This window comes from Dermacentor albipictus, chromosome 4, assembly GCF_038994185.2.
Source record: "Dermacentor albipictus isolate Rhodes 1998 colony chromosome 4, USDA_Dalb.pri_finalv2, whole genome shotgun sequence".
In the NCBI taxonomy this organism is placed as follows: Eukaryota; Metazoa; Arthropoda; class Arachnida; order Ixodida; family Ixodidae; genus Dermacentor; species Dermacentor albipictus.
In genome coordinates, this window is record NC_091824.1 from 176,451,584 (window position 1) to 176,477,105 (window position 25,522).

Consider the following 25,522-nt stretch of genomic DNA (forward strand, 5'->3'; position numbering starts at 1 on the left):
GTCTCATCGCCAATACTGGCAAGACAATTTGCTAATAATATTACCAGTGTATGGTGCTCGCTCTTTTCTCAACCACGCAGGCCGCACCCACATGTACCTCCTGACCCGCATTTTTTCTTGCTTCAGTATGAGCATCCCCCTTAATAGTAGCAATCGCCTCTTCTGCTCGGTAGTAAGCAGCCGACCCTCCTTTGTATATGTGAAGTTGTAAACAAGCAGCGGCATCTCAGCATGCAGAGGGTACACAGTTGCAGTTTCGCACACAATATTGCTGCTTGAAATTAAGCTTGAGAAGTACACTTCGGAAAGAAATGTCGCTGTCTAATTACACTCAGATTATTTTTATTGTAGTGTTCTGTAAGTTTAAGGGCATATTATATATGCGGTAACAGAGACACTACATGTCGTTGAGAGTTATGTTGTCTGGCAACCCGGAAAACGCGGCGCGAACGCGCCGCTCCTTTTTTTCGTACGGGTGCTCGCGCGTCGGCGCCAACGCGGGCGTTTGCCGCCCGTCGCGTTTTTCGCTCGCGAAAAACGCGCCATGCGGTTCCAGCTTGACACATCTCACCCCAGTCGAGAGCGGCACTGTGCTCCCGGTGGGTCGGCGGATCCTGTTTTCGAAGCGACCGCCTCGTGGCTTTATACTCCCCGAGAACCATTGTCACTCAAACGGCCCAATACAAAGTCAGCACACGATGGTCGTCCGAGAGGTCCAACCAGCGACCGCGCTGGCCACACGGTTCAAAGTTCGCGCGCGCGGTGACCTCCAGGCAAAAGGAGGTGCGGCGCCGGGCTGTCTGGCACTTGCTGACACGTTTGAACATGCTGCCCGCCGATGCTTCTCCGCAGGACACCGCTGCCTGACGGCTCAGCATCTTGACTTGTCAAGGGAGAATTTGGGCGCTCGCAGGATAAATTCTGCATCTTGCAGATTCGGAATCCGGACTTGTGGTAATGGCACAACAGGCTCCTCGGTGTAGACACTGTGGCGACGCAAGGCTCGTTCGGCAACGAAGGATCGCGTGACGATGTCACTTCGCTGGGCTCCGTGGCGGAGCACGGAACGCACTCCCGAGATTGCAGGCGTGAGAAAAAAAAAAACGAGAAAAAAAAGCCTATCACATTTTTGAAAATAAGCTTGCAAACACTCAAAACTAAAAAAAAAAAACATCAATATAATGCTACTCAAAACCGAGAGGCAAGCATCCGTGTATTCATTTAAACGATGAATGAAGCATTTTGCATATCTTCCCTGTCTCGCCCAAGGTTTAAAATGGATTCGATAAATGCATTGTTTTAACTACTTGTTAAACAGCAAATTATTTATTTTATGCGCGGAAGACGAGTAGTTTTGCTCAGTGACCTAAGTTGCCAAGATGTTCACTGAAGAGCGGCATATGCTGTGTGCATTCATGGCGCACCTTGGCACGAAAAATGATTCAGTAAGTGCGGCACATACCCAGCGCATCTGCAGAATCTTTGCGACGTGGGTTCGCTTCCACCCAGCATCGAAGTAATTTAAAGGATGTGTTCGTCACTGTAGAGCGGCACACAGCTACTGGCACATAGCCAGTCACCGAAGTTGGCATCAAAGAGATTACACAGACCGAGCGGCACACACCCAGTGCTCCGAGTCGGTGCAAAAGAGTTTCACCGAACACCGGTTCCCGCCTGGTGGTGGTAGTCCCGCATCGAGAGTGGCCGGTGTCGGCGCGAAAAAGGTTCGTTGGAGAGCGGCACATATGTGCACACATTGTTACAGACTCGGTGACGCAAGTTGGTCCAACGGTTGGTTTCGAACCGACCACATTCCGTCAGCATGGCAGCCCGATGCACTAGCCATTCGACAACGGACTACTCAGTGACCAGGTAGGCGGGAAAACAAACACAGACAGACAGACAACGCCCGAAAAGTGCGTCAAGTACCTGAAGAATGCCAACGTAATAAACTAATGAGAGCAGCGGTGCCTGCAGTATCCGTGTAAAACGAAATAAGTGCCAAGGCTTAAAGTGCCAAAACCACGTTACGATTACGAGGCACGCCGTACAGGGGTACTGCAGATTAACCTTAGCCAACTGGAGTTCTTCGACGTGCACCTAAATCGGAGTCCACGAGCGCGTCTCGCTCCCACAGAACTGTCGCCGCCGGGACGGAGCACGCGACGTCGAGTTGAGCCACGGGGCGAGCGCAGCGAATTAAAAGGAAATGCCATTGCCGACTTGTTAAGTTCAGGCGAGACCTCGAACAGGTACATGACGTCATGAGAATAATCTGCGCAATTAGAGCGAAGAACTAATAATTCCTAGCAGAAATTTTGCGCTTTCGTCAGCACTGAGCATTTATCGCAAGCGCTATGAACAGGCATCATTTCAGTGACGGCGCCGTGTCGTTGCCGACTGGTTATGGATCGCTCTTCGCCAGAAGCTTCGCGACCCATTTGAATTGACCACGTAACATTGTCGTGCGTGTACTCGTGCACAAACACAGGAAACTAGTGAATTTCCTTATTAGCTGCAATTCTTCAGGTGGCTTTTCGTGGTGACTTTCCCATTGTAATGCCAATCGTCTCTTAACATGATGGTTAGGAGTGCCCGGCTTCAGCGAAAGATAACCGCCTTATTAATGCCAAACGGCTCAAACACTGTTCGCGAGGCATTTCTAGAGCGTAGGGCTTCAAAATGGAACCTTAATTGCTGCAGTGTGAACCCACCAGCAAAACAACGAAAATAGTGGTACGGCCTGGTCGCTTGGTCCGGTCTAACCTAGCTCCACGATAACAATGACAATTAGAAAAGCCTATCGTTGGCAGCTAAGAACATGCCAGACTGCATTGCTTAGCGACACCCAAAAAGGAAAATATCGATGACTTTTTCCCGTGTAGATATCTGTGGCATAACCCTTACACGGAGTTTGTTACTTTGAATGTTCAAAAGTCGCCCCAAACCTATTTTCTGGGATTTCAAGGAGCTCATCTATATTGAAGGAGCTCTAGAGGCTGTTAAATGAAATCATAAGAGTGGCTTTGTTGGGCTAGTCGCTACATGGTTATACTAGGAGAATGCCAGCAAACTTGAAAAAGGGAAAAAATCAGGAGGCAGAGACACAAAACGACAGGAAGGTGGCTGGAGCCACCTTCCTGTCTCATACACTTTCGAATAGTCGACTATCGAAAGGAACAGCCAGAAGCTCTCGTGTCGTATTCGAAATTTCAAATATACACGTACCACTAGCTAATGCTCAATTACTGTGGAAAAGAGATTTCGAATGGCCCCCTTTCTTAAGTTAAACGTTTTCTTTGTTTACTGGTGCAATTTTCAGCAAGATTGTACCAGCATCACCAGCTCACGTGTGACCGACCCTCGGGCAGTGAAGAGACGCGTGCTCGTGACCGGCTCGTGCCGGGGTTACGCTCGGCCACACGTAACTGGCGGTGTGCACCTACTTTCTGCGATCCCGCGTCTGGGTTTGGCATCGATCGGGACCCGTTCCTGGGAGCCCGGTTTCGGGAAGATTCCCCCCGGAAGGGAGCGCGCGCAGCTCCGGGAGGGAGGAGGAAAACGAGGTCGACGGCCCGGCACTCCTGCTGCGCCTGCGCCGCCCTCAGTCGCGCTTGAAGAATGCCGCCGTCGTCATACCGAAGCCGGCTTTAGCGAGCTTATACCGGGTGGTTATTTTTTTTTTCTTTCTCTTTCGTTTTTTTCTTCTGGGGGGGGGGGGGGTTGCTTAACTTTAAGATCGCTTGAGGCACATCACATAATTCCAGTCATTAAGCTGGATATTCAAAGGCGGAGATTACTTGCTGGCAAAGGCGAAATGCATAATCGACTAATTAAATATTTCACAAATTGACCTTTCGATTAGTAACCTTACGGTACATATTGCAGTTTACGAAATGTAACCGGCGATTTAAATCGTATCCCCTGCAAAGTAATCACCAAAAAATTACCTGCCCAATGTGTTCGCTCAGTATCCGCTCAGTAACAACCGCGGCTCTCCTGCAGCATAATCATTCACAACCATAAGCCGCGCACCAAAACACGGCGACCATGGCGTGTTTCCAGCTGCAGCGATTAGTAACCGCCGCTTGCACAGAAAATAAAAAAGAGAGATAGAGAAGAAGCATGGCGCTGGAGTCATCGTTTGGACACCACCTATCATTGCATGAACTTTTCTTCTTTTTTTTTCCTTCGAGGCTTTAATAAATGCTATTTTTTGTTTCGAACAGAAACGATTATTCTACAATTTCGAAAAGTGAACTTTCGAATAGAATAGCCAGAAGTTTTTGAATCGTATTCGAAATTTCGAATATTCACGCACTGCTATAGCTAATGCTCCTCTAGTGTTGAAAAGAGGTCACGCACTTTCGCACGCCCTCTCTTAAGGATGCGCTAACAGGCCAGATGCGATCACCTTGGTCCGCAGCGAGGACTGCAGTGCAGCAGAAAGAGCGTGCGGTCGATTGTGGCCCCGTGCACTATATACGGCCAGTAACGTACGGTCACACAGCGTTCTTTTTGATTAGAATGTTTGTTCAACGCGCTATCAGTGCACCCAAGGCAGCAGACGAAGCGTGCCAAAGTCATTGTGGCTTGAGCAGCCCAAACCAGAACGATGCGCATTAAGTAATACGAGGTAAACAATGACAAAAAAATGAGCAGACGATGGTAAAAATAAGCGGGTCACAGCCAGATATGGTTTGGGCGTTCGAGTCAGGCAGGCAGCGAAATAAGCAGCAATGGAAAAGTATTTGCAACACGACGCAGTGAAAGGCAACTTGCTGACAAAGCTATTAACGGTTTTCAATTGCAATATGTGGGAAGCAATATATTAACAAATACAGAACAGAAATACAACTTGGTGTGTCGAAGAAGAATGAGAAACAGAAACAGCTCATTGCTGGATTATCAAGGCGCTTTCACGTTTACGGACAACGGCTGAATTACACCAAAATACCGTAAAATTCGTTACGTCGCATTACAGTACAAGCTTTGGCAAGGCTTTCTCAAAAGGCTTGCTGAACGAACCTATTTTGCTTCAGCAGTTCCTATATTCACACTGGTCGACGTTTCATGTGAACACAAAGACTAGGATTTGTTCATCTGTTAAGCGTCATTGATAGCAGATGAACTCTTTTGGCTATAGCATGTTGGCGAGCCAGTTGGTTCCAACTTATGGTTAAAAAATTTGGAGGAAGCTTAAGCTTCGCCTTTAAGAGCGCTTCCCGGCAGCTGCAGCTTATGGAACCATAATCTCTACCGGGAAACATTGGTGGGGAACGCGACCCCCTTAGTCACGAATTATGATCGATTGTTGATAAATGCATGAAATTTACACACCTATATGCCAAGGTGCTGTAGACTCCATCAAGAGCAAGTAAAGGTGGTAGAATGACCATTTCTGCATTTTGTGATGAGCCACCATAATGATGGATTAATTATCTAATTATTGTGCACTCAATAATGATAAGTTTCGTCATCACTAGAGCGAATTAGTTGCACAAGTTAATTACTGGTTGCAAACATTACTATTAAGAAGAAACACATTCTAAGTGATTTTCGGTAGTGACAGACTTCGCTCAGAAGCAAAATGAAGGTACTTGCGGTAGGCAGAACGTTCAATTCACCCTAAGCCTATCTTTTGTGGTCTATTCCTTGCCACAACTGCGCAGAAATAGCAAAAATAAGCAGCGTCCACAAACGTGTACACCGTGACTGAACGGGCTACGCACAAAGAAACGCGACCTCCTGCGTGGGCCGATCCCGCAGGTTTATTTCGCACTTTTAATATTTAGTCTTAGAAGATTTAACATAAAAGGCATGCGCTGTCGGTGCTTTGTCACATGAAATTAGTTTGTGGGCTGTCGTTCTCAAAATTCCGAAGAATAACTTCGTAAATGAAGTAAGACAACAAGGTATGAGCAACTTTAGTGACAGAAAGGTGTGGCAATATAACCCGCATATACCGCATGTCCTATTGGGGGCGAGGAGTTACGGAGTCGCCATCTATAGGAAGCGCCTCGCTGGCGTAGTATGAGGGATCACGCGGCGCGCTCCTCATAGGTTTTGCTGTCAGCGCTCACAGAAAACACCACGCGCGAGCTCTCCCGGACATTTCTGTAAGTACTTTCGAAATGAGAGAAGTTTTTTGCTGTCTAGATAATAATCTTGGGCAAAATGAAAGCACACAATCGTTTACAGACGCTATCTCTTTACCGTATACGTACAGTGAACGCCACTGCGCGCGGTCGCCGCGATGGAGTCTCCCGAACCGGCTTCTTGCGTGAAAGGTAGGTAAACGCTGAGAGCAAACTATGTGAAATATGTCCTTATAGTGCTTGTATAACTAAATGGAGCGTAATAGAATGAAGCCTCAATGCAGCGATCGCACAGATTCGCAGCGACCGACTGCTTGTCTGCATGCTTGTCTGCGCAGTGTTTCACTTTCGCCGCGTGCGCGTTTTCGCACCGTGCCATGAGCTGTAGGCCGCAGAATACGAGCATTTGACAGTATACAAGCAACCATTGTTGCGTGGGCGCTATCAGAGCTGTTCATAAATAATTTCATTTTAGAAACTTTGACGCCTACGAGGATGTGCCGTCGCGACGATTCAATCTTTTTTTTTCTTCTAAATTCTTGGACATTTCAATATTATTTCTCGAGTTGCGTCGCACTGTATGTTTATCGGTGTTCTCAGCGTGCGATTTCCCGCTGCTTCTTCTTTCTAATCCAGTGCATTAATTCATAACACAAACATGACCTTATGTCATACTTTTTTATAATGTGCTCTTACGCTCCCTTTCCACTCCAGTGAACTTGCTAGTATCTACAGCATCGACAAGTTCATCAACCAAATCGTCATGACATTAGTCGGGTAGCGGACTCGGGCGAGCGTCTCAGTGCGCGTTTTCCGAAGATCGCAGACCTGGCGCCATAGCAGAAATCTTCCTCGCGTCTATGCTTGCTGCATACCCGAGTTGTAGCCGATGACTGTTGGCCGGTTTTATGTTTCGCGAGCCAAGCTTCACGCAGCTTGACCTCCGGCTACGTGTGAATAAGGCTGACACCGGGCTCCGTTGCGTACGTCCGGCATTGCGGCACCGAACAGTAGCCTACCATGTTGCGCGCCTTCAAAGGCAGCCACTACCTATTGTAGTGCTTTCAAACTTTGTAAAGGAGACACTCGAAGCGGGAAAATCTCGCCACTAAATGAGGACCGCAGCGTACGAGGGAATTTAAACTTTCGTTTTCAGCTCGCTTCGGCGCTCCCGAAGCAGCCGACGCGGCCGCTATGTCCACGTGATCCCTAATAGCACGTCACGCCGATGGTGGCGCCAGCTTTTTCAGTGGTGGAGCTCGAAGCCACTAGCAAGGCGTGGCAGAAATTCTCGCTCGTGGACAACTCCTCCGGCGGCGACACCGGATTTTCTACGAGACGGCGCTCTTAACGCTAACGCGTTAAAATCTGCAGCGCGCCTAGATGACAGTATGTGTCATCGTCTTTCTCTGTCATAATCAAGTCGCGCTGCAGACTTTGATCAAATTTTTACAATTTTGGCTTACGTTTTAGCTCAGTTAGGCCCCTGGGACAGCTATATTGCTGGAAAATTCCTGGAGAATTAGACTCGACCTGAGCAAGCGTCCGTTCGTAGGGGACATGTGTCTGAGGCAGGTCAGACGGCAGTGGTCGGCCTCGAAAGTGAATTTCGCTCCGTACAGATAACAAGATCATTCCTGGGCTGCCCAAACTAAGCAGGCGCATTCTTTTTCGGAAGCGCTGTACGCCTACTCTCTGCGAGTAAATTTTCGGCTAGCATACAGTACCGGATGCTCTAGCGTGGCACTGCACGATAAATTCCTCAGAATAATCGGGGCGCCGAAGCACTGGTCCTGAGCTCAGAACCTTTTTCAGGTGGTGTAATGCAATTTCTTTGGCCTCACTCCATAGAACTTTTTCGGGCTCTCCCTTTGGGAGAATGTCTGCCAAGGGGCTTGCCACCTGTGAGAAACTTGGAGTGTACCGCTGATAATATCACACGAGCCCCAGAAAGGCTCTGACATCTGTCTTAGTTCGCGGTTCAGGAAAGTTACTGATAAGCCCTATCTTTAGTTCGGAGGGCCGCCGCATTCCTTGTCCTACATGACCTAGGTAGGTAATTTGTGAACACCCCAAGTTGCAATTTCGGCATTTACCGTGAGACCCGCGTCTCGTAGATGTGCCAGCACCTTCCTTAAGTGCTCAATTTCATCGTCCCAGCTGTTAGAAAAGATGGCTACATCATCTAAGTAGGGGATCGCGTAATCTTGTGTCTTTCAAAACAATATCCATCAGCCTGGAAAAGCTAAACGGTGCGTCTTTAAGCCCGAAACTTGACATTAGTGGTCGAAATGTGCCAAGCGGGGAAGTGAATGCTGCGTAGTGACTTGAGCTTTCTGACATGGGCACCTGCCAGTACCCCCTAACGAAGTCGATTGTTGAAATGTACTGGGCTCCGCCCAGCCGTTCAACTCGTTCTTCTATGTTAGGTATAGGGTAAAGTTGGTCACTTGTAATCGCATTCAATTTCCTATAGTTCACGCAGGGACGCGGCTCTTTTCCGCTCGCCTCTACAAGAATCATCGTGGATGTGTAATCATTGTCTGCTGGCTCAATGATTTCCAACTCAAGCATTCGTTTGATCTCTACTTCCATTATTTCTCGCTGACCAGGTGAGACCCGGTACGGTTCGGATTGGACGGGCTCGTCTCATGTCAACTCAATCTCATCAGTAATGAGCGTCGTTCTCCCCGGCCGGCTACTGAAGCATTGGCGAAATCCCTCAAATAGTTTCCGGAGGTCGCTTACTGATCCGCCTCGAGAGCCAGTCGGTTTACAGATTCAGGTTGTCCTCTATGGAGAGTTCTGCATTTGCCACTGTCGCTAAAACTGGAAGTTCGACCACTACTTCTTCAGACGCATTTACCACCATGTTCACAATCTCTTCTGTTCCACAGTAAGGTTTCATTAAATTGTAGTGGTAAATGATTCCTTTATTGCTTTTTCCGGGAACTTCTCGGGTGTAGTTAGTCTCCGATATCTTCTGGGTAGCCTTTACAGGTCCGTCCCACTGTACTTCAAGCTTGTTTCTTCGCGAAGGCCTTAGGATCCTGACCCTGTCGCCTACCTTAAATGTTCACCTAGGCGCATTTCTGACATAGTACGCCTTCGCGATTTCCGGGCCTCTTTTAGGTGTTTTTTCAACCAATTCTCGTGAGACTCTTAAGCGATCCAGCAATTTTAAAACGTAACTCACCACCGTCTGGCTTTCACCTGTTCCTTCCCACATTTCTCTTAACATTCTGAGGGGGGAACGGATCGTCCGACCGTACACCAGCTCGGAAGGAGTGAACACCGTTGCCTTATGTGGGACCCTTCTCAACGCGAACAGGGTTGCGGGTTAACAGTCCTCCCAGTCTGCTTTGTGTTCATGGCACAATGCACGTAACATTCTCTTAAGCACCGAGTGCATCTTCTCAACGCTGTTTGATTGTGGATGGTACACGAAGCTGTGTATCAGCCGCACACCACACCTTTCTAGGAACATTGTGGTTAAAGCACTTGTAAATACCGTCCCCGGGTCAGCGTGTATCTCGCAGGAAAACCGATTCGTGCAAACTGGACAACAGAGTGTTGGCTATCTCGGTGGAGCTCAGTTCCTTCAAAGGAATCGCTTCAGGAAACTTTGTTGCGGGACAGAGCATGGTAAAAAGGTACTTACACCCTGATCGGCTCGGCGGCAAAGGCCCGACTGCGTCCATCACCAGCCGACGGAATGGTTCCGTGATTAAGGGAACCAACTTTAAAGGTGCCTTGCGTTTATCTCCCGGCTTCCCAACTCACTGACACGTGTCACAGGACCTTACATAATTTCCCACATACTCAAAGCATCGTGGCCAGTAATATTCTAACAAGAGCCTCTCTGTTTTGTTGATTCCTAGATGGCCCGACCAGCCATTTCCTTGACACAGAGTCACAAGATCCGCCCGATACCTCTCTGGAACGATTAATTGATCGAGGATACGGCCCCTACGATTTCGGTAGTGTCTATACAAAAGTCCTCCCTTTTCGTAAATGGTAACGTTGCGCCTAGCTATCCCCTCTTTCGCGTTGCAGTGTAAACATGTCAGAGTCTGGTCCCTCTGTTGCTCCGCGCTGAGCGACTCCCTGTCCACCTGGAGAAGCCTGTCAAAGCCCCCAGAGGCAGATGAAAGTACAAAGCTGCTCTCCCTTTCTGGTGCTTCCACTGACGACCTTTCTTCGCTACGCGAGTTTTCTACGGGGATCATTTTAATAGGCACCTCTGCTGTCCCACTGTTTTCTTTTTCCTCCATTGTCCGAGGTTCTACTAGGGAATGCGCTTCCTCGTGTTTCGCCACCGCTGCGCTGGGGTCCTCGGTCAGCTGAGCGGCGATTTGGCATGCTCGCGAGCGGGCCTGCACCCTACCTTCTCCGAACTCCGCTCCCGCAACGACCGCTCCGAAACGCCTGCCTCTGTCTATAGTCGGATACAACTTTAGAAAAAAGGGGGCGTTTACTCCTCCGAGGCGGATGCACATGAACATCCACCAATGGGCGCGCACTCTGGACTGACGTCATGCGCCGGACGGCCGGTGACCCCGCCGTTGGACGGTCGTTGACCCCGCCGTCGAACTGGACCAACAAGTCACGTCAGCTGTGCGCGTCAACGCCTCGTCACAGTGAATTCCCAAACTGCTTGTGATGGTCTATCATGCCGGAAATATTACAGCGAGCTTACGATGCGGCATTTGTGCCGCGTGCGTTTATTCCAAGCCGTGATCCGGCGAAGGAACATTGCAGCGAGCATCACTCACGCTGCACTACGCTTTGCCTGAAAACAGCATCCCACGGCGACCGCTGCAAACACACATCCTGCCTGTTTGTTCCATGTCTGTTTTATTTCGCTCCCGAGTGAAGTTACGACGAGAAAAGTTTGCCAAAGCCTGGTGCCTACAATCAGCGGCGGGTGTGTTCGTGTACTGTTGTCGCTGCGTTTCTCAACGGACGAGGTGAAGTGATGGAGCAAAACCATTCTCAGGAGAAATGAGACAAGCGTGCGCGCGTGAAACGAACCTACGAGCGTCTGAACAGAAAATATTTGCAAAAGAAGCCTCCAACGCAAAGATTTGTCGCCGTCAACTTATCGTGAACGATGGTTTTCAGCAGTGAGATGGCCGAGCGTCTAACGGCGGTGCTCGTGCGTTGTGCTTTCCATCAGTGCTCACCGCACGCGCAAGCTGTAGAATGCGTGCTGTGGCACAGTCACGCATAAGTTGTGTTGCCAGCGCTCGATATGGTTTCCCACAACATAGCTTCGCGCTGCTTTTCGATTCTTGTGATATGTTGCAATTAAAAATTCCAAAGACAGTGTTAAGAGAACGGTTAAAAAAAAAAAAAACATGCGAGAAGGTAGGCACAGCAGCTTGTGAACCCGCTCCTATAATACCTCTACCCAGGTCTGTTAGTAAATGTGTGTATGTTTTCTTGCGTTTGTCAATTTTTTTTTATTTCCCACATTTCTTTATATTTGAGTTTCTTAGTTTTCGCGTTTGTGTGCCTGATTCCATGCATGTTTGCGCATACTCTTATTTCTGTTCTTTTATTTTATATTAGCATTTGTTTTTGCTAGTTTTCTTTCAGCAAAGTCTCTACATATTTTCATTAACGAATCTCATTCAAAGCACTAACTCCTGTACACTGCAGGGCTGGCCTGCAAAAGCGTCCGCAACCGGCCAACAGCAAACTACCCTCCAAGAGGCAATCGATCAGATGGAACTGTACCTCTCAAGATGTGGTCGCCAGTGCGCCCCCGAAAAATCAGAGCTACTTATACTCAAGGCAAGGACTCAGGGAAGACCACCAGCCTCCGTCGCCCCAGATCCCAACATCAGACTCATTCGAATCGATATCCCTCAAGTTGACTCCCTCCGCCGCGTCCTTGGCCTCACAATACATAAAGACGGTTTTGGCACAGCTACACTTCCGAAGCTTCAGTAAACAAGTAAACCATCTCATTCGGCGTATAACTACCCAAAGAAGAGTACTTAAAGGAGCAAAAAACCATCCAATTAATTCTCCTTATAAGCCGGATCACATATGGCACCCCGTATCTACTCCTCAAGAAAGCTGAAATTGAAAAGCTCAACATCGTCATCAGAAATGCAATCAAGAGCGCACTAGGACTTCCCAGTACGACCTCAAACATGACACTCCGCAAACTTGGCCTCCATAACCCCTGGGATGAAATTAGTGAAGCGCATAGAGTCAGCCAACTGGGGCACCTTAAGCTGACTCAAACAGGCAGAGCAGTACTTCACAAACTCGTATACAGCAAAAGCGCCATAGCAGATTCAAACGCGAAAGCCCGATTGCTACCACTTCTTCGTGACTATATCTCAGTCACTCCAATACCTCACAACGTGCATGCAACACACCACAACGACAGAAGACAAGCAAGAGTTCACCCTTTAATGGTCAATGACGTAAATATATGGCGCTGTGAACAAGTCAAAAATGGTCGATGCCATATATTTACGGTGCCATCTGCACATTAAAAAAGCGCGCTAATTTCCTACCTTTTTCTTTTCTGTCATGTGCTGCCACTATGTGGGAATACAGGGAATTTTTTTCATGCTCCTCCCTCTCTCGGTTTTCGTTGCATGGTTTGTTTTAGAACTACTTTGCTCTCGTGCGTCTATATACTACCGCTTGCGCATTGGCGTGCGCGCGGGCGGCGGTTTGGGTTTTGTTCCGCGTGCGGTTTCGGCTTCTTGCGCTTGCAAAACTGATGGCTATCTTGTTACTAATCGCTCAAAGGGCGACCGCCTGTCCCTCACTCGTTTAGTGCTAACAGGGGTGCACATAGGAAGGATGCCGGCGTGCATGCGTTTCCATTGCTTTCTTTTTTTTTGGGGGGGGGGGGGGGAACACTCGCTCAAACTAATTGCCTCTGGTTGGTGATAAGATGAAGATTAGTGGAAGTTTGTCACTTGATTTGCTTTCTTGACGGGCACACAAGCACACAGTTTTCTTGAGTGTGCGCACCTACGCAGTTCTATTACGCTATGGATGTACATATTAGTGTAAGAGCAGGAACATTTGAGTCTTGCGAATATTCGCGTGAGTGCATTTTCAAAGCCTTGAACTATGTGTATACCAATGCATCAAATTTTTAATTCTTATAAGTTTATATACTTTTTATTGTTGTTATTAATGAATGAAGAGTACATATATACCAACTCAAAATATTTTTTCTCACTTTATGGTCACCCTAGAAAAATTACAGGAATTTTTTTTTTGATAAGTCCCTAAGAAGAATTGGAATCTGCAAAAAAAAAAAAAAAATCGACCCTCAAAGGGTTAAAGTACTCGGCAAGACATACTCAAAGAACCCCAACACGAGATATACAGATGCAGCAAAATACCCAGGTAGAAGAGCATACGCAATTACCGTGACCAACAACCAAGGGAATGAGCTAGTCGCTGCCACCAGACCGGCCAGAAATCCAGAAACGGCGGAGGAAGTGGCCATTGTTATCGGCATCGCCACATGCAGACACAGCAATCATCTTGAGCGACTCGGAAACAGCATGTAGAAACCTACAAAAAGGCCGAATTTCTGCCGCAGCAGTGAAGTTTCTAAAAGAGGTAACAAGATGCCAATAAATACCCGAAACCTGTGTTGCGTGGACCACAGGCCACAAACACCTGGCAGAAAACGAAGCAGCACATGCTGTCGCCAGAGAGCATACCACCCGGGATTTCCTGCCGCACAATCTCCAGAAAACGACAAGGGTGGAGGATATTTTCATCAACTATGCTATAATATTGCAACATTACCGACTGGAAAGAAGACAATATCCTTTACCACACCCAAAATTAAGCAAGAAAGAAGCCACCGCCCTCCTCAGACTACAAACGAATACGTATGTCCATGGAATTATCATGCACCCTACCAAATTTTCATACCTATGCCGATATTGTGTTGTACCAGACACCCTGTAACACATGGTGTTGGTGCACCCACACCAAGAGAAAAACAGTCAAGATGATGCCTCAGAACCACTACAAGCCATCGAAGAAACATGGGAGGCAATCTTAAAGGCACAGAGCCTGGGGATCAGCGAAGTCTGGTGGATCGGGCCCAGGATGCGGCATTAGCCAACGGCTTCCTGGACTAAGAGAGCCGCCCACTTAGGGCGAAGAAAGAACACTTTCTCGTTGTTTCTCACAATAAACGTTCCTTCCTCCTCCTCTGTGGGCAGGTCATGCTATGTCTTGCTTCACGCTATATTATGACGGCGAAATGCACAGACGAAAGCAAGCGCCGTTATTAGCTGGCGAACCTGCTTTGAAACTGGCTCACAAAATTATAAACATACTTATGTAGTCCCCAATTTTCAGAGTATAATGCGTTGTCAGCTCATTAGATCTTTTGCAAAGACATTCTCCTTCAACGTACTCACTTGACGTAGCGGGTGTATGCCTGCAGAAAAATACTGAACGCATTTGAGAACAGAGGCTCCAGCTTGCACTTTGCCGTTCGTACACTATGAGCCATCATTTCCAAATCAGTAAAAAGTAATATAGGAGCGTAAAAGCATTCTTTTCTCGCCTCATTTAAGCCACAGCAAAGGTACAAGAGCGCCCAAAAGCCTCCTCGACGCACAAACAGCCTTCGGTTGCGAGCACCACGGTATGGAGAAGCCGCCCACGCCCACCTCTGAAATTACGCTCTCTCCGTGCGAATGGGACAGCCGGAAGAAAATCAGCCGGTGCGCAAACCTCTGAGGCCATGGCTCGCCCAAGCCAGCTTGCTTCTGCCAATAGAGGGTGCCACTTCCTACACAATATGGTAGCATCTATGAAAAATCTATCTATAAATAACACATAGTTAAACTAAAAGAATGCCAGCAAACTTGAAAAAGGGGTAAAATCTAGAGGCAGACACAACATATATACTACCCGGTAATCACTTTATCTATACACGGCAACACTGATAAAGAAATTCAAGCGTTTTCTTGGTTAGGAACACCGATGGCATGCTTTCACACTTCTCAGGGCCACGTTTATATATGTTGTAGGCTTCGATCAACTCTCTTTCCTTCTGAGTCTTACCACGACTGATACGCTGTCGAAGATCAGAGTGCTACCGCATTCCTTACAATGTAGCGGAAGATTACCTCCCATGCCTGTGGGTACCAGATTACCATGCCCATGCATCCGATGATTCACAGAGCGATCAGTTTGCCCTATGTAAACTTTGCCACATCTTAACGGGATATGATACACTACAAATCTGTCACACATGGAAAACTTGTTGACATGCTTGGCATACCTGCCAACCTGGCGAGATAAAAAATTGGGAGACATTTTATTCTCGCCAAGGAGGAGGGGGGGGGGGGGGGTTCATTCAAACTTTCAGGTGGTGTTTGTTGAGTTTTTTTGCAGGGACCTTGCAGCAGTAGATTTTGCTCACTTCCAAAATTTGTCCGTGTAGCTTTGCTCAGACAAATTGCTCAGAGTAGCTTTGCTCACTGGCAGCAGCTGTCGGAGGGTTGTGTTTCATATTGATGAGAGGAATTCAGTCCTAGTTTTTCGTGCTGTGCTAAAAATCCTCTCACACTCTGCGTTGCTATGCGGTATCATGAGTAAATCCAGCATCACCTTATCAACTAGGGGAAACATGTTTTCCATTAGTGTTTTTCATTTTTCCAACCACAGACCACTGCACATCCCACCTTTATTCATTCAGAATGTCCTCAGCAAGACTACACCTGTAGTGTGGCAAACTCAGCTTCGACAGCAGCTAAATCATCTTCAGCAGATTCATTGGAATCTCAAGTCAGCAGCTGAAGGAAACTGTGAATAAAGAAACGAAGACTTGAGAGTGATGCCTGTGAAATAAATTTCAGATTGGCCGCCTCCACATTCTTCAGAGTTGCAATTTAGAGTTGCGTCGACATCCATAACGCTTCGCGTCATCGCATTTCGGAAACATTTTCCGTAGAAGAGGCCCAATGTGGTTGCTGACACTAAGGGGTAGGTTGCGTTCAACGAGGAAGCCCTTAAACAGGCAGTCCACAAGTATGACACTGTCATTGCAGTTGTTTGGAAGAAAGTTTGCTATGTTGTCTTGCTGCTCAGCGGTGCGAACATAGCTTTGATGCTGCGCCGTGGAAGCATGCAGTTTCAAGTTACCTTTGTCACCCTGAGACATGCTGACGTCGCATCCACACGTTGTACGAAATGCAAAATGTTCTTTTTTTGATGTCAAAAAGCACAGAAATTCAGAAGTATAAGATCACAAGAACTTCTGCAAATACCTTTTCTAGGGCTTTGATAGCGCCATGGCAAAAAGCACACAAGGATTCTAACTTTACACAGTGCACCGCACACACATGGCCTAGCCAACACTAATCAAACACACAAGCAGCAGCAACAAGATGCACCATGGAGGAAGGCATGCATGAAATGCAAGAGCTACACTGGCTCTGGCTTTGGTCGGCTTACTAGGCACCATAGTCGGCTGCTTAGTCGATAATACCAATGGTGCTAGTGCGGCCGTTGTTGGTGATCCAGACGATTACGACGCGGCTGTAGATTCCGCGGTGCCAGTTTCTCAAAAACCATTATTGCGCGAACAGAGATCACTTTTCGGGAGATATAAGACAGTGATCGAACACTCAGAAAGTTCAGTAAAAAATCAGGAGTCTCCCGGGCCAATCAGGAGGGTTGGTAGGTATGGCTTGACATTACACCTACTCCTTCGCGAATTGTGCTGCGAGACCCTCGTGTAAAGTTTTGCAAGCCTACAAGCTACAGTGAAAAACAAATCTGACATCGTTTCTTGCTGCAACCTTCTTCAATCTGTGTGAAATGCCATGCACATACAGCATAACCATCAGGTTTTTGTTTATATTTTGTCCCACACTTCACAATCCCTTCCATTTTTAATTTTCAAACATTTGTGCGCAGATTCAGCCACTGCAGTGACCAAAGCCTTGGGATAGCCTGAAACAGACTCCTCTCCTGCTGGGCAGCACTGTTTTGCATTTGATGCATGCAACTGTTTCCCACCGCATTAAACAAGCACAAGTTCGCTATACCATGCTTGACCAGTTTCGAGTGGGCGGATTGATACGGTAGTAGCATCTTTTTAGTTCTTGGACTGGAAACCCAGAAAATGTGATCACGGGTATGAAAGGTTAGAGTCGGATGTAAAAACCTGATGGAATTTTCATGTGCTGCTTCGTGGGTAATGAAGATGTCGAAAGCAAACATGAACATGAAGTGCAGATAAGACACTACAAATGATGACAGTGATACAACCACTTCGTTCAATATTTAAAAGAACAAAGAAATCATCTACATGCCTAAAAACAGAGGCAACACAGTAATCATTAATGGTGTCACAAAAACGAGACTTGTAAAACTGCTAAGAAAATACCTCACAGTACCGTCACAACACTGAACCCAATACATACACCATTCATTTGTAAAAAAAGAAAAAAAAAACAAGCAAAGCTAATGTGCATTGCACTTTTTTCACTGTGAAAGCAGATAGACCTGACTGACCTATGAGAACCATTGTGACCGAAGAAGGTTCGTGGCAGAAGCCTGTTAGAAAGTTATCGCAAAGTTCCTTAAATGCACTTGCTACTGAGAACCCATTAGGAATTGACAGTTCAAATCCAGTGACTAATGCCTTGAAATTGGGAGCGCTGACATGGAACACAGCCTTTTCCTTGGTTATTGAATTCTATTATTCTATCCCACATGAAGAACTTTCTGTAGCAGCATTGAAACCTAATGAATGCCAAGGGAAGACTTCTTTTCAAGGTAGTTGCGGCATTTGAACTGAGAATTTTAAGGAACTCACATTTTTCCCTGTCGGTAACTTTTGTTAAATTCAAATGGCAAGCTGTTTTTACGGATGAATAGTATATGTATTAGGTCCAGTGTTGCTCCCGTACTGTGCGGCATTTTCTCAGTGAAGTTTGACAAGACTCTTTGTGACGCCATTAATGATTACCTTGTTGCCCATGTCTTTAGGTATGCGGATGATTTCCTTAATCTTTCAAATATCGGATTAAGTTGTTGTTTCATTGTTATCATTTGCAGTGTCTTATTGGTATTTCAGGTTTGCTCTTGACATCTTCACTTCACCTACAAAGGACCACATGAAAATTCCATCAGGCTTTTAGATCTGACTAACCTTTTATACTCATGGTCGCATTTGCTTGGTTTAAAGTCCAGAAAATAAAATGACGCTACTAACTAATCAAAACTGGTCAAGTGTGGTAAAGCCAACTTGCGCTTGTCCAATGCAGTGCAAAAAGAATTGTACGCATCAAATGTAAGATACTGCCGCCCGGCAGGAGACGAGACTGTTAGCAGCAGGCTATCCCAAGGATTTTATCACTGCGGTGGCTGAATCTGCGCACAAATGTCTCAAAATGAAAAACAGAAGGGATCGCGAAGTGCAGGACAAAAATGTGCATGGCATTTCACACAGATTGAAAAAGGTTATGTCAAGAAACGCCATCAGTTTGGTTTGTTCTGTGCCTTGTAAGCTTGTGCATCTTGTAAGCTTGTGCATTATCTTGCTCACGCATCCAATCATTCGCACAGCGACTGGTTTTCCTTATGTAAACTTTGCCACATTTTAACGGGATACTGTATAATAGGCGTGTTGCACCTGCAAAACTTGCTGACATGCTTGGTATTGCATGTGCTCCTTTACAAATAGGGCTGCGAGACCGTCATATTGACGGTCTCGCAGCCCTATTTGTAAAGGAGCACATGCAATACCAAGCATGTCAGCAAGTTTTGCAGGTGCAACACGCCTATTATACAGTATCCCGTTAAAATGTGGCAAAGTTTACATAAGGAAAACCAGTCGCTGTGCGAATGACTGGATGCGTGAGCAAGATAATCTGGTACCCACAGGCATGGGAGGTAATCTTCCGCTACATTGTAAGGAGTGCGGTTGCACTCCCATCTTCGACAACATATTAGTTGTGGGGAAGGCTAAAACTCAGAAGGAAAGAGAGCTGATTGAAGCCTACCAAATCTATAAACTTGGCTCCGAGAAGTGTGTAAGTGTGCCATCGTTGTTCTTAAACAAGAAAGAGCTTGAATTTCTAGATCAATGTTGCTGTGCATAGATAAAGTGATTACCGTTTAGTATATGATATGTTGTGCTTTGCCCATGTTCAATACAGACTTCGGGGATGTCTTTTTCTTGAATAAACTTCAGTTGTTAGTCCAGCCACGTTCCTGTTGCTTTGTCTGTCTCTCGATTTTATCCCTCTTTCAAGTTTGCTGCCATTCTCCCTGTAGAACCATGTACCACTGACTAGACCAACAAGCCACTTATGAAATGCACAGTACATCAGCACAAACCCCTCACAGACCATTACCACACATAAAACATACTGCACTACGCCAACTGCCATATAATGGGCATGTCATGGTCAGTTCTCATTCAGGGAGGTTCCACATTATCCATGTCTTGTGCAAGCTCTTTCCTCATTCCTCATTGAAATTGGTTTCTCAGATTGCCTGATAATTTTAAAAATATATGGCTCTTCAGTGCAACAAAAACTCATTGGCAACTGTACTTTTTTACATAAAAGGTTGAGTTTCGCTATAACAAAGTAAAGGGCTGATTTTGTAGACTTTGTTACAATGAGGTTTACCAATAAGGGCTTTAACCTGCTAGAGTTTAGAGACAATTAAATATTAGCTACAGGCATCAGTCACAGCGCTTACACTGCTCAGCGATGAAGCCTGCAATAAAGTTCACAATTTGTGCATACACTTATGCATAGGACCACCCAGTCCAGGAGCACTTGTCGATCAGGAGGGCGGTCAGGCACCTCAATCCGGGGTAAAGAGTAAGCAACGATACAGCTTAAGAGGAGATAATGATGGCTAGCACTTTGCATTACTATAGAGAAGGCACCAAGAAGAATAACGGGCACTGCCGTAGATGGCACCACTCTCGAAGCAGCTAGTCAATTCAACCGAACTTCGAAGGTACGCTGCTCAACTTAGTGTGCTGCATTAGCCACAAAAGTCGTCCCAGCATTGTTCCGCAGGCACCGGCTCTTCCCACATGCAGAACACCTATCCGAAGCCACCGGTGGATCTTACGTACTAGAGCACTAGCATAAACCCCCGGAGGGCGAGCTCTAATGGCGGTATTAAAAAAAAAAAAAAAAAGCACGCCCCCTAGTGGTTGCTCGGCATCCTAAGATCTAGTGGGATGAGGTGAAGTAGATGTGGTTGTTTGCAGTTTTTAGCAATCAATATTTTCATAAATAAATAAATTTAAGTAGACAAATGAACAGTTGCTTTCGTTTACTCATATTTTGCCTGCTGTTCGTGATTTTAAATTGGGCACAGAGAAGGAAGTGGCCGACAGCATGCTAACGCCGCTTTTGCCTCCGCTCACCCTCGCCACTGCTCACTGTCACCGCAGGTCTGGTTGTGCACGGTTGCCTGCCTCTGTTGTTGTAAGCAAGAAGATGGGGACAGTATCAAAAAAAAAACCTTGATATGCCCCAAAGAACGGAAGAACCAACCAAGTATCAGACAAACATGACTGAAGAGAGGCATCATTAGTACAGATGTGTGGTGCTCAAACACCAGAATTTCTAGTCCTGCCAAGTTTTTCAGGTTTCGCAATGAGTTCAGGTAACAATAAGTCCTTTATGAATTTTCTCGCCAGGTACTTGTTTTGCATGAGTACAACACTGTCATAAGGGCACTAAGTTTCAATGCAACATAATAGCATTGTTGATTGGTTGATTCCTTACGACGTTCACCATTCATTGGGCTGCCAATGAAATACTTGTAATGATGGGCTTGAGAGTTCACGTTACTTGAACTACACCTTTTGTTCACGTATGTTGCCAAAACTAAACAGAAAAAAAAGGCGCAATCAATCAGTTACATAGAGTTTGATGAGCAGTGACTACGAAATTGAGCACAAATTGAATTGTCAGCTTTGTATTAATGCACTGTTACTGAGACATTGACGCAGATATAAGTAAACCCTCTCTTAAATTTTGTACCGTTGACGCTTGTAGAAGCCCCGAGAAAAAAAGGGCACCTTGAGCAACTCTTGGCAGTGTTTCTTTCAGGGATTGGAAAAGGGCTAGAAAGCTTTGTGTTAGTTGGGACATTCTGGCACCTATGTTCACTTCATATGTACGAATTAGAGCTTGGAATTTTCCCCCTCATTTAGAGCCATCTTGCAGTATGAAAGTGTGTGAATAAAAAACAACTCTGAATTTAAAGAAGAGAGGAGTTGGTACACACCGTGATCCGCCGCTATCGAGCCGGTGCTTCAGCGATGCACCATCGAGCCGTCACCGCTGCGGAGAGGAGGTGACCGCATCGAAACGTGCGGAGCGTCTCAAAGCATCTTATGCCCGCGATAAATTCATAAGGGCGTTTCACATCGCTTGTTGATACATGCATTCGTGGCTAATGGTCTCAATATCCGGCTTCTGTGCTGGAGGTCTTGTGTTGAAATCCTGCCGTTGGACAATTTTAATAATGTTTAATTATTATGACGCAGTACATTGTTGAAAATGACGAGTTTACAAAGTCACAAAGCCGTTTGAAGGCAGAAGGACGAAATTTAGGCAAATCCATGTACTTCCCATCATTCCCATGCTGGTACAACCGCCCCCATTGCAGCTCCCGTAGACACTAGCGCCAGAGTTCCCTATAATAATTATTGTGTGAAACTCTATGACAACGGGAGAGCAAGACTCACGCCACGCGTGAGAGATCGCAGCAGGAGCGCGGATAATGACCTTGGTTACAGCGAGGCCCACACCGACGCGAAATGCAGGAAGGGGCGTCAAAGAGCTGTGCTCTCAAGATTAAATTACAGTGCTTTATGTGCCAAAACGACAATTTTATTATGAAGCCGGCCATAGTGGCATAGTGGGGGACTTTGGAATAATTTAGACTACCTGGGGTTCTTTAATGTTCACCTAAATCTAAGTACACGGGTGCTTTGATTCACTGAGAAATCAGTCATTTTTATCTTCTCCACCTAAAAATGTATGACGATATGCCAATGAAGATGCTACGGAGTGTTCTTACCATGGACACGAAAGCACTTTCAATACTTTATAACAACAAATAAATTAGGCACACGAAAGCAGGAATGAAAATAGAAATTCTCAACATGCGGCACATTTTTTGTGTGCTCATGATGGGCATGCTGGCCGCTCTTGCAAACCACGCTTGCATGTTGTGGGAAAGGGCGGTTGCGAGCATACCTCTCTCCCCCCACCTATTGGACACGTCCCCAGCGACGTCACGAATGTGCACTTTTGTCTGCAATTTGCTTTTGGCAGGTTCACTGGCAATTTCCAGTGGTGGAAGCGGCGCGTCGGTATGCGACCGTGGATAATTTCAATGTCCCAATGGAGGCATATGGGGCCTCTACCGGTGGTCGGCGCATCCAGCCATAGCGCCGGTCACGAATGTCACTGTCGACAAGAACGGTTCGCGAGCACCAAGCGGCGGCGCCAGCAGAGGCAGCCGCAGGGCGGCCTCGGCTCGCGCCGCAGCAGCGCAGCGGCATGCGATACTCACCGGAGGGGAACGAAAGCACCGGATGGAAGCCAGGGTCGAGAAGCGCCACTTTCTCCTGACGCGTCATAAGCTCGGCGTCCAGCGGCCGCACGCTGTTGTAGCGGCCGCCGCACACCAGGCACGGAGCCAGCGGCGGCAGGCTGACGGTCGGGGCATCCACCGCCGCGCCGCCGTCCGCCGAGGTCGCTGCAGCGAGGGGCACCGAGGTCACCGGACTGGGCGGCGCAGAGGCGGCGAAGCCCGAGCCCCAGCCTGCGGCCGTGGCGCCAGGAGACGTGGGTCCGCACACCGAGCGACACGGACACTGCACTGTGGCCATCAAGCGGGCCGACTTGCGGGCCGAGGCGAGGGCCGTGGCGGCGACCACCACCTTGCGCTTGCGGAAGCCAGCCGCCAGCGCCCGAGTCCGCGCGCAACCGCCGGCCGTCGCTGCGGGAGGTAAGAGGTCGGAGGCGGACAGCACCAGGCCGTTGGGCTTGGCAGGGGGCGCCGCCGTTCCCGCAGCGTCGGCCGCGTGCGGTACGACGTCCTCCTCCGCGACGGTGCTGGTCTCGACATCGCACTCCGTCACCGCCTTGCCGTCGTCGGTAGAGGCCTCTTCCGGCGGGTCGTGGCCTTCGAGACGCACGTCGCCCTTGGCCTTACGCAGCTGCCGGCACAGGTCCGCCTGCTGTCTGATGCGGAACTCGAGGTCGGCGACCTGCGCCTGCAGCCACGTCCAGCGGCAGGCCACCGCGGCGCGGTCCATGGACCAACGCCACGCCGCGCTCTGCCGGCTGCGCGGAAAGGGGGGGGTGAAACCGACGTCAAGTGCAATCCGTAACCACGTGCAACTCTGATGAGAGTGAATCACGTGTAACTGTGATGAACAGACCTTCGTTGTTGTGCGCAGACTACGGTGCACGGCTGCAAGTTGATGGCGAACCAGAAGTTTTTTTGCAAAACTTACTACCGAGTAGCGAGAAATATCTTAAAAGGGTAGCAGTTTGAGCTAGCTGATACGTCCATGATAATTTGTAAGCGCGACTGAACGAGGACGTAGAAAGAAAGGTACACAGGCAGTGGCGTACCAACTATGTCTAGGGTGTGTGAGTGTCGGGTGAGGGGGGAGGCGAAACGCAGATCATCTCACCTCTCTCTCTTTCCATATAGACATAGTTGGTACGCCACTGCCTGTGTACCTTTCTTTCTACGTCCTCGTTTAGTCGCGCTTACAAATTATCACATATTATATATATATATATATATATATATATATATATATATATATATATATATATAGCGCGGATAATTGTTACAATAAGCGAAATAGCCTCGAGATGCTTTTGTCAGATATATTTAACAGGCAGAGACCTATGTATCAATCGCACATGGTGAACCATGGGGGCCGGAAATTATCTGAATTTGCATTTACCTCTTGCAACTACATAAAATCTCAAGATGATACAGGGACAAAAAGCAATGAGTGCTCCACAGTGGTCCCCCATCCCGCTTTGTAGCAGCAGTACTGCGTACATACAGAATGCACATTTGCTACAATGAATTTGAATATTTCAGCAAAGAATTGTACTTGCTGTTTAAGTCTACAGCATAAATGTATCGCTAGCTTAGGTAATAGTATAGTAGAGATTGTACGTAAGGACTTACAATCTACATAAATTACTTGCAATATTCACACACGCACACAAAATTACCCCCCGTTCCGGTGACAGTGGATATCCAGCGAATCTGTTGAAAACCACCACCACTACTACTGAGGGGAGTAAGCAATGCTTTATACCCCCCCCCCCCCCCCTCATTTCACGCTAGATTTGATGTCTGTTGAGTTCACAGTTCTTCCAGGGTAACGGGATAAATCCTTTGTTCGCAAAGCACATTCTTAACGCTCCGGATAGCTTACATGCATAATATACTACAAATGCCCTAATTAGTCCCGCGACATAGAAGTTTATCTACACAGTGCCCATAACGCGCCCTATATTTTCACCAAATATGAAAAAAATTTTTTTTAGTTCACCGAGGACACCGCTGAAACAAAGACACAACGCGCTGTGACGCCTGAAAATAGGGAAAGAAAAATAACGGCTCTTTAATGATTTGCAACGCTTCTAACCGGACCAGCAAAGTAAAAATGTTGCACCAGACTAATAATGACCGGGGACTTTAATCTACCTAATATTAACTGGGACAGCTTACTACCTGGGCACGTAGAAATTTCTAGTAGTGAAAAACTGCTTCAAATAATGATCTCGCACAATCTAAAGCAAATCGTGAAAGAAAACACGAGGGTAACGCCTGAATCTCAGTCATTGTTGGACTTGGTGTTTCTTTCGAATAAAATAGGCGACTATACAGTGTCTGTGGATGATGGTCTGTCAGATCACAAGATGGTTCTTGTACACATAGTGTCGAGCGCAAGCACTCGTTCCCAGCCGTTTATACCTGTGAAAGTTAAGGACTATAGTCGGGCAGACGACACATCTATTCTCGATTTTTTAGAATTATCATTTAATCAATTTCAACTTGCCTGCGATTGTGAATCGGTTGACGAACTATGGCAGCGCCTCAAGAAAATTATAAGACATTGCGTTGATAGTTTCATCCCAACTCGACTAAAAAATATAAAACGACGGAACCCTTGGATTAATCGACATATCATCCATATTAAGCGTCAAATAAAGCGTTTACGCAAAAGGCAAGGTATCACCGTCGAGGTATCGAAATTGCAAAGGGCACTGAAAACGGCTCTGAAGGAATCAAAAGAGCAGTTCTTTAACCAAACATTAAGTAATTTTATGAAAACATCACCACAAAAATTCTGGCTTTATCTGAATTAT

General features: G+C 47.0%; 1 protein-coding gene across 2 annotated transcripts in view; it reads right to left on the minus strand.

Moving 5' to 3' along the window:
- The window catches only part of nsl1 (non-specific lethal 1), a 180,142-nt gene that overhangs the window by 68,982 nt on the left and 85,638 nt on the right, over window positions 1-25,522 (minus strand). For both annotated transcript variants that reach the window (XM_065440443.1, XM_065440442.1), the window contains exon 2: window positions 22,686-23,461. In XM_065440443.1, the coding sequence (XP_065296515.1) occupies window positions 22,686-23,461 (776 nt within the window). The remainder of the gene's footprint in view (window positions 1-22,685; window positions 23,462-25,522) is intronic.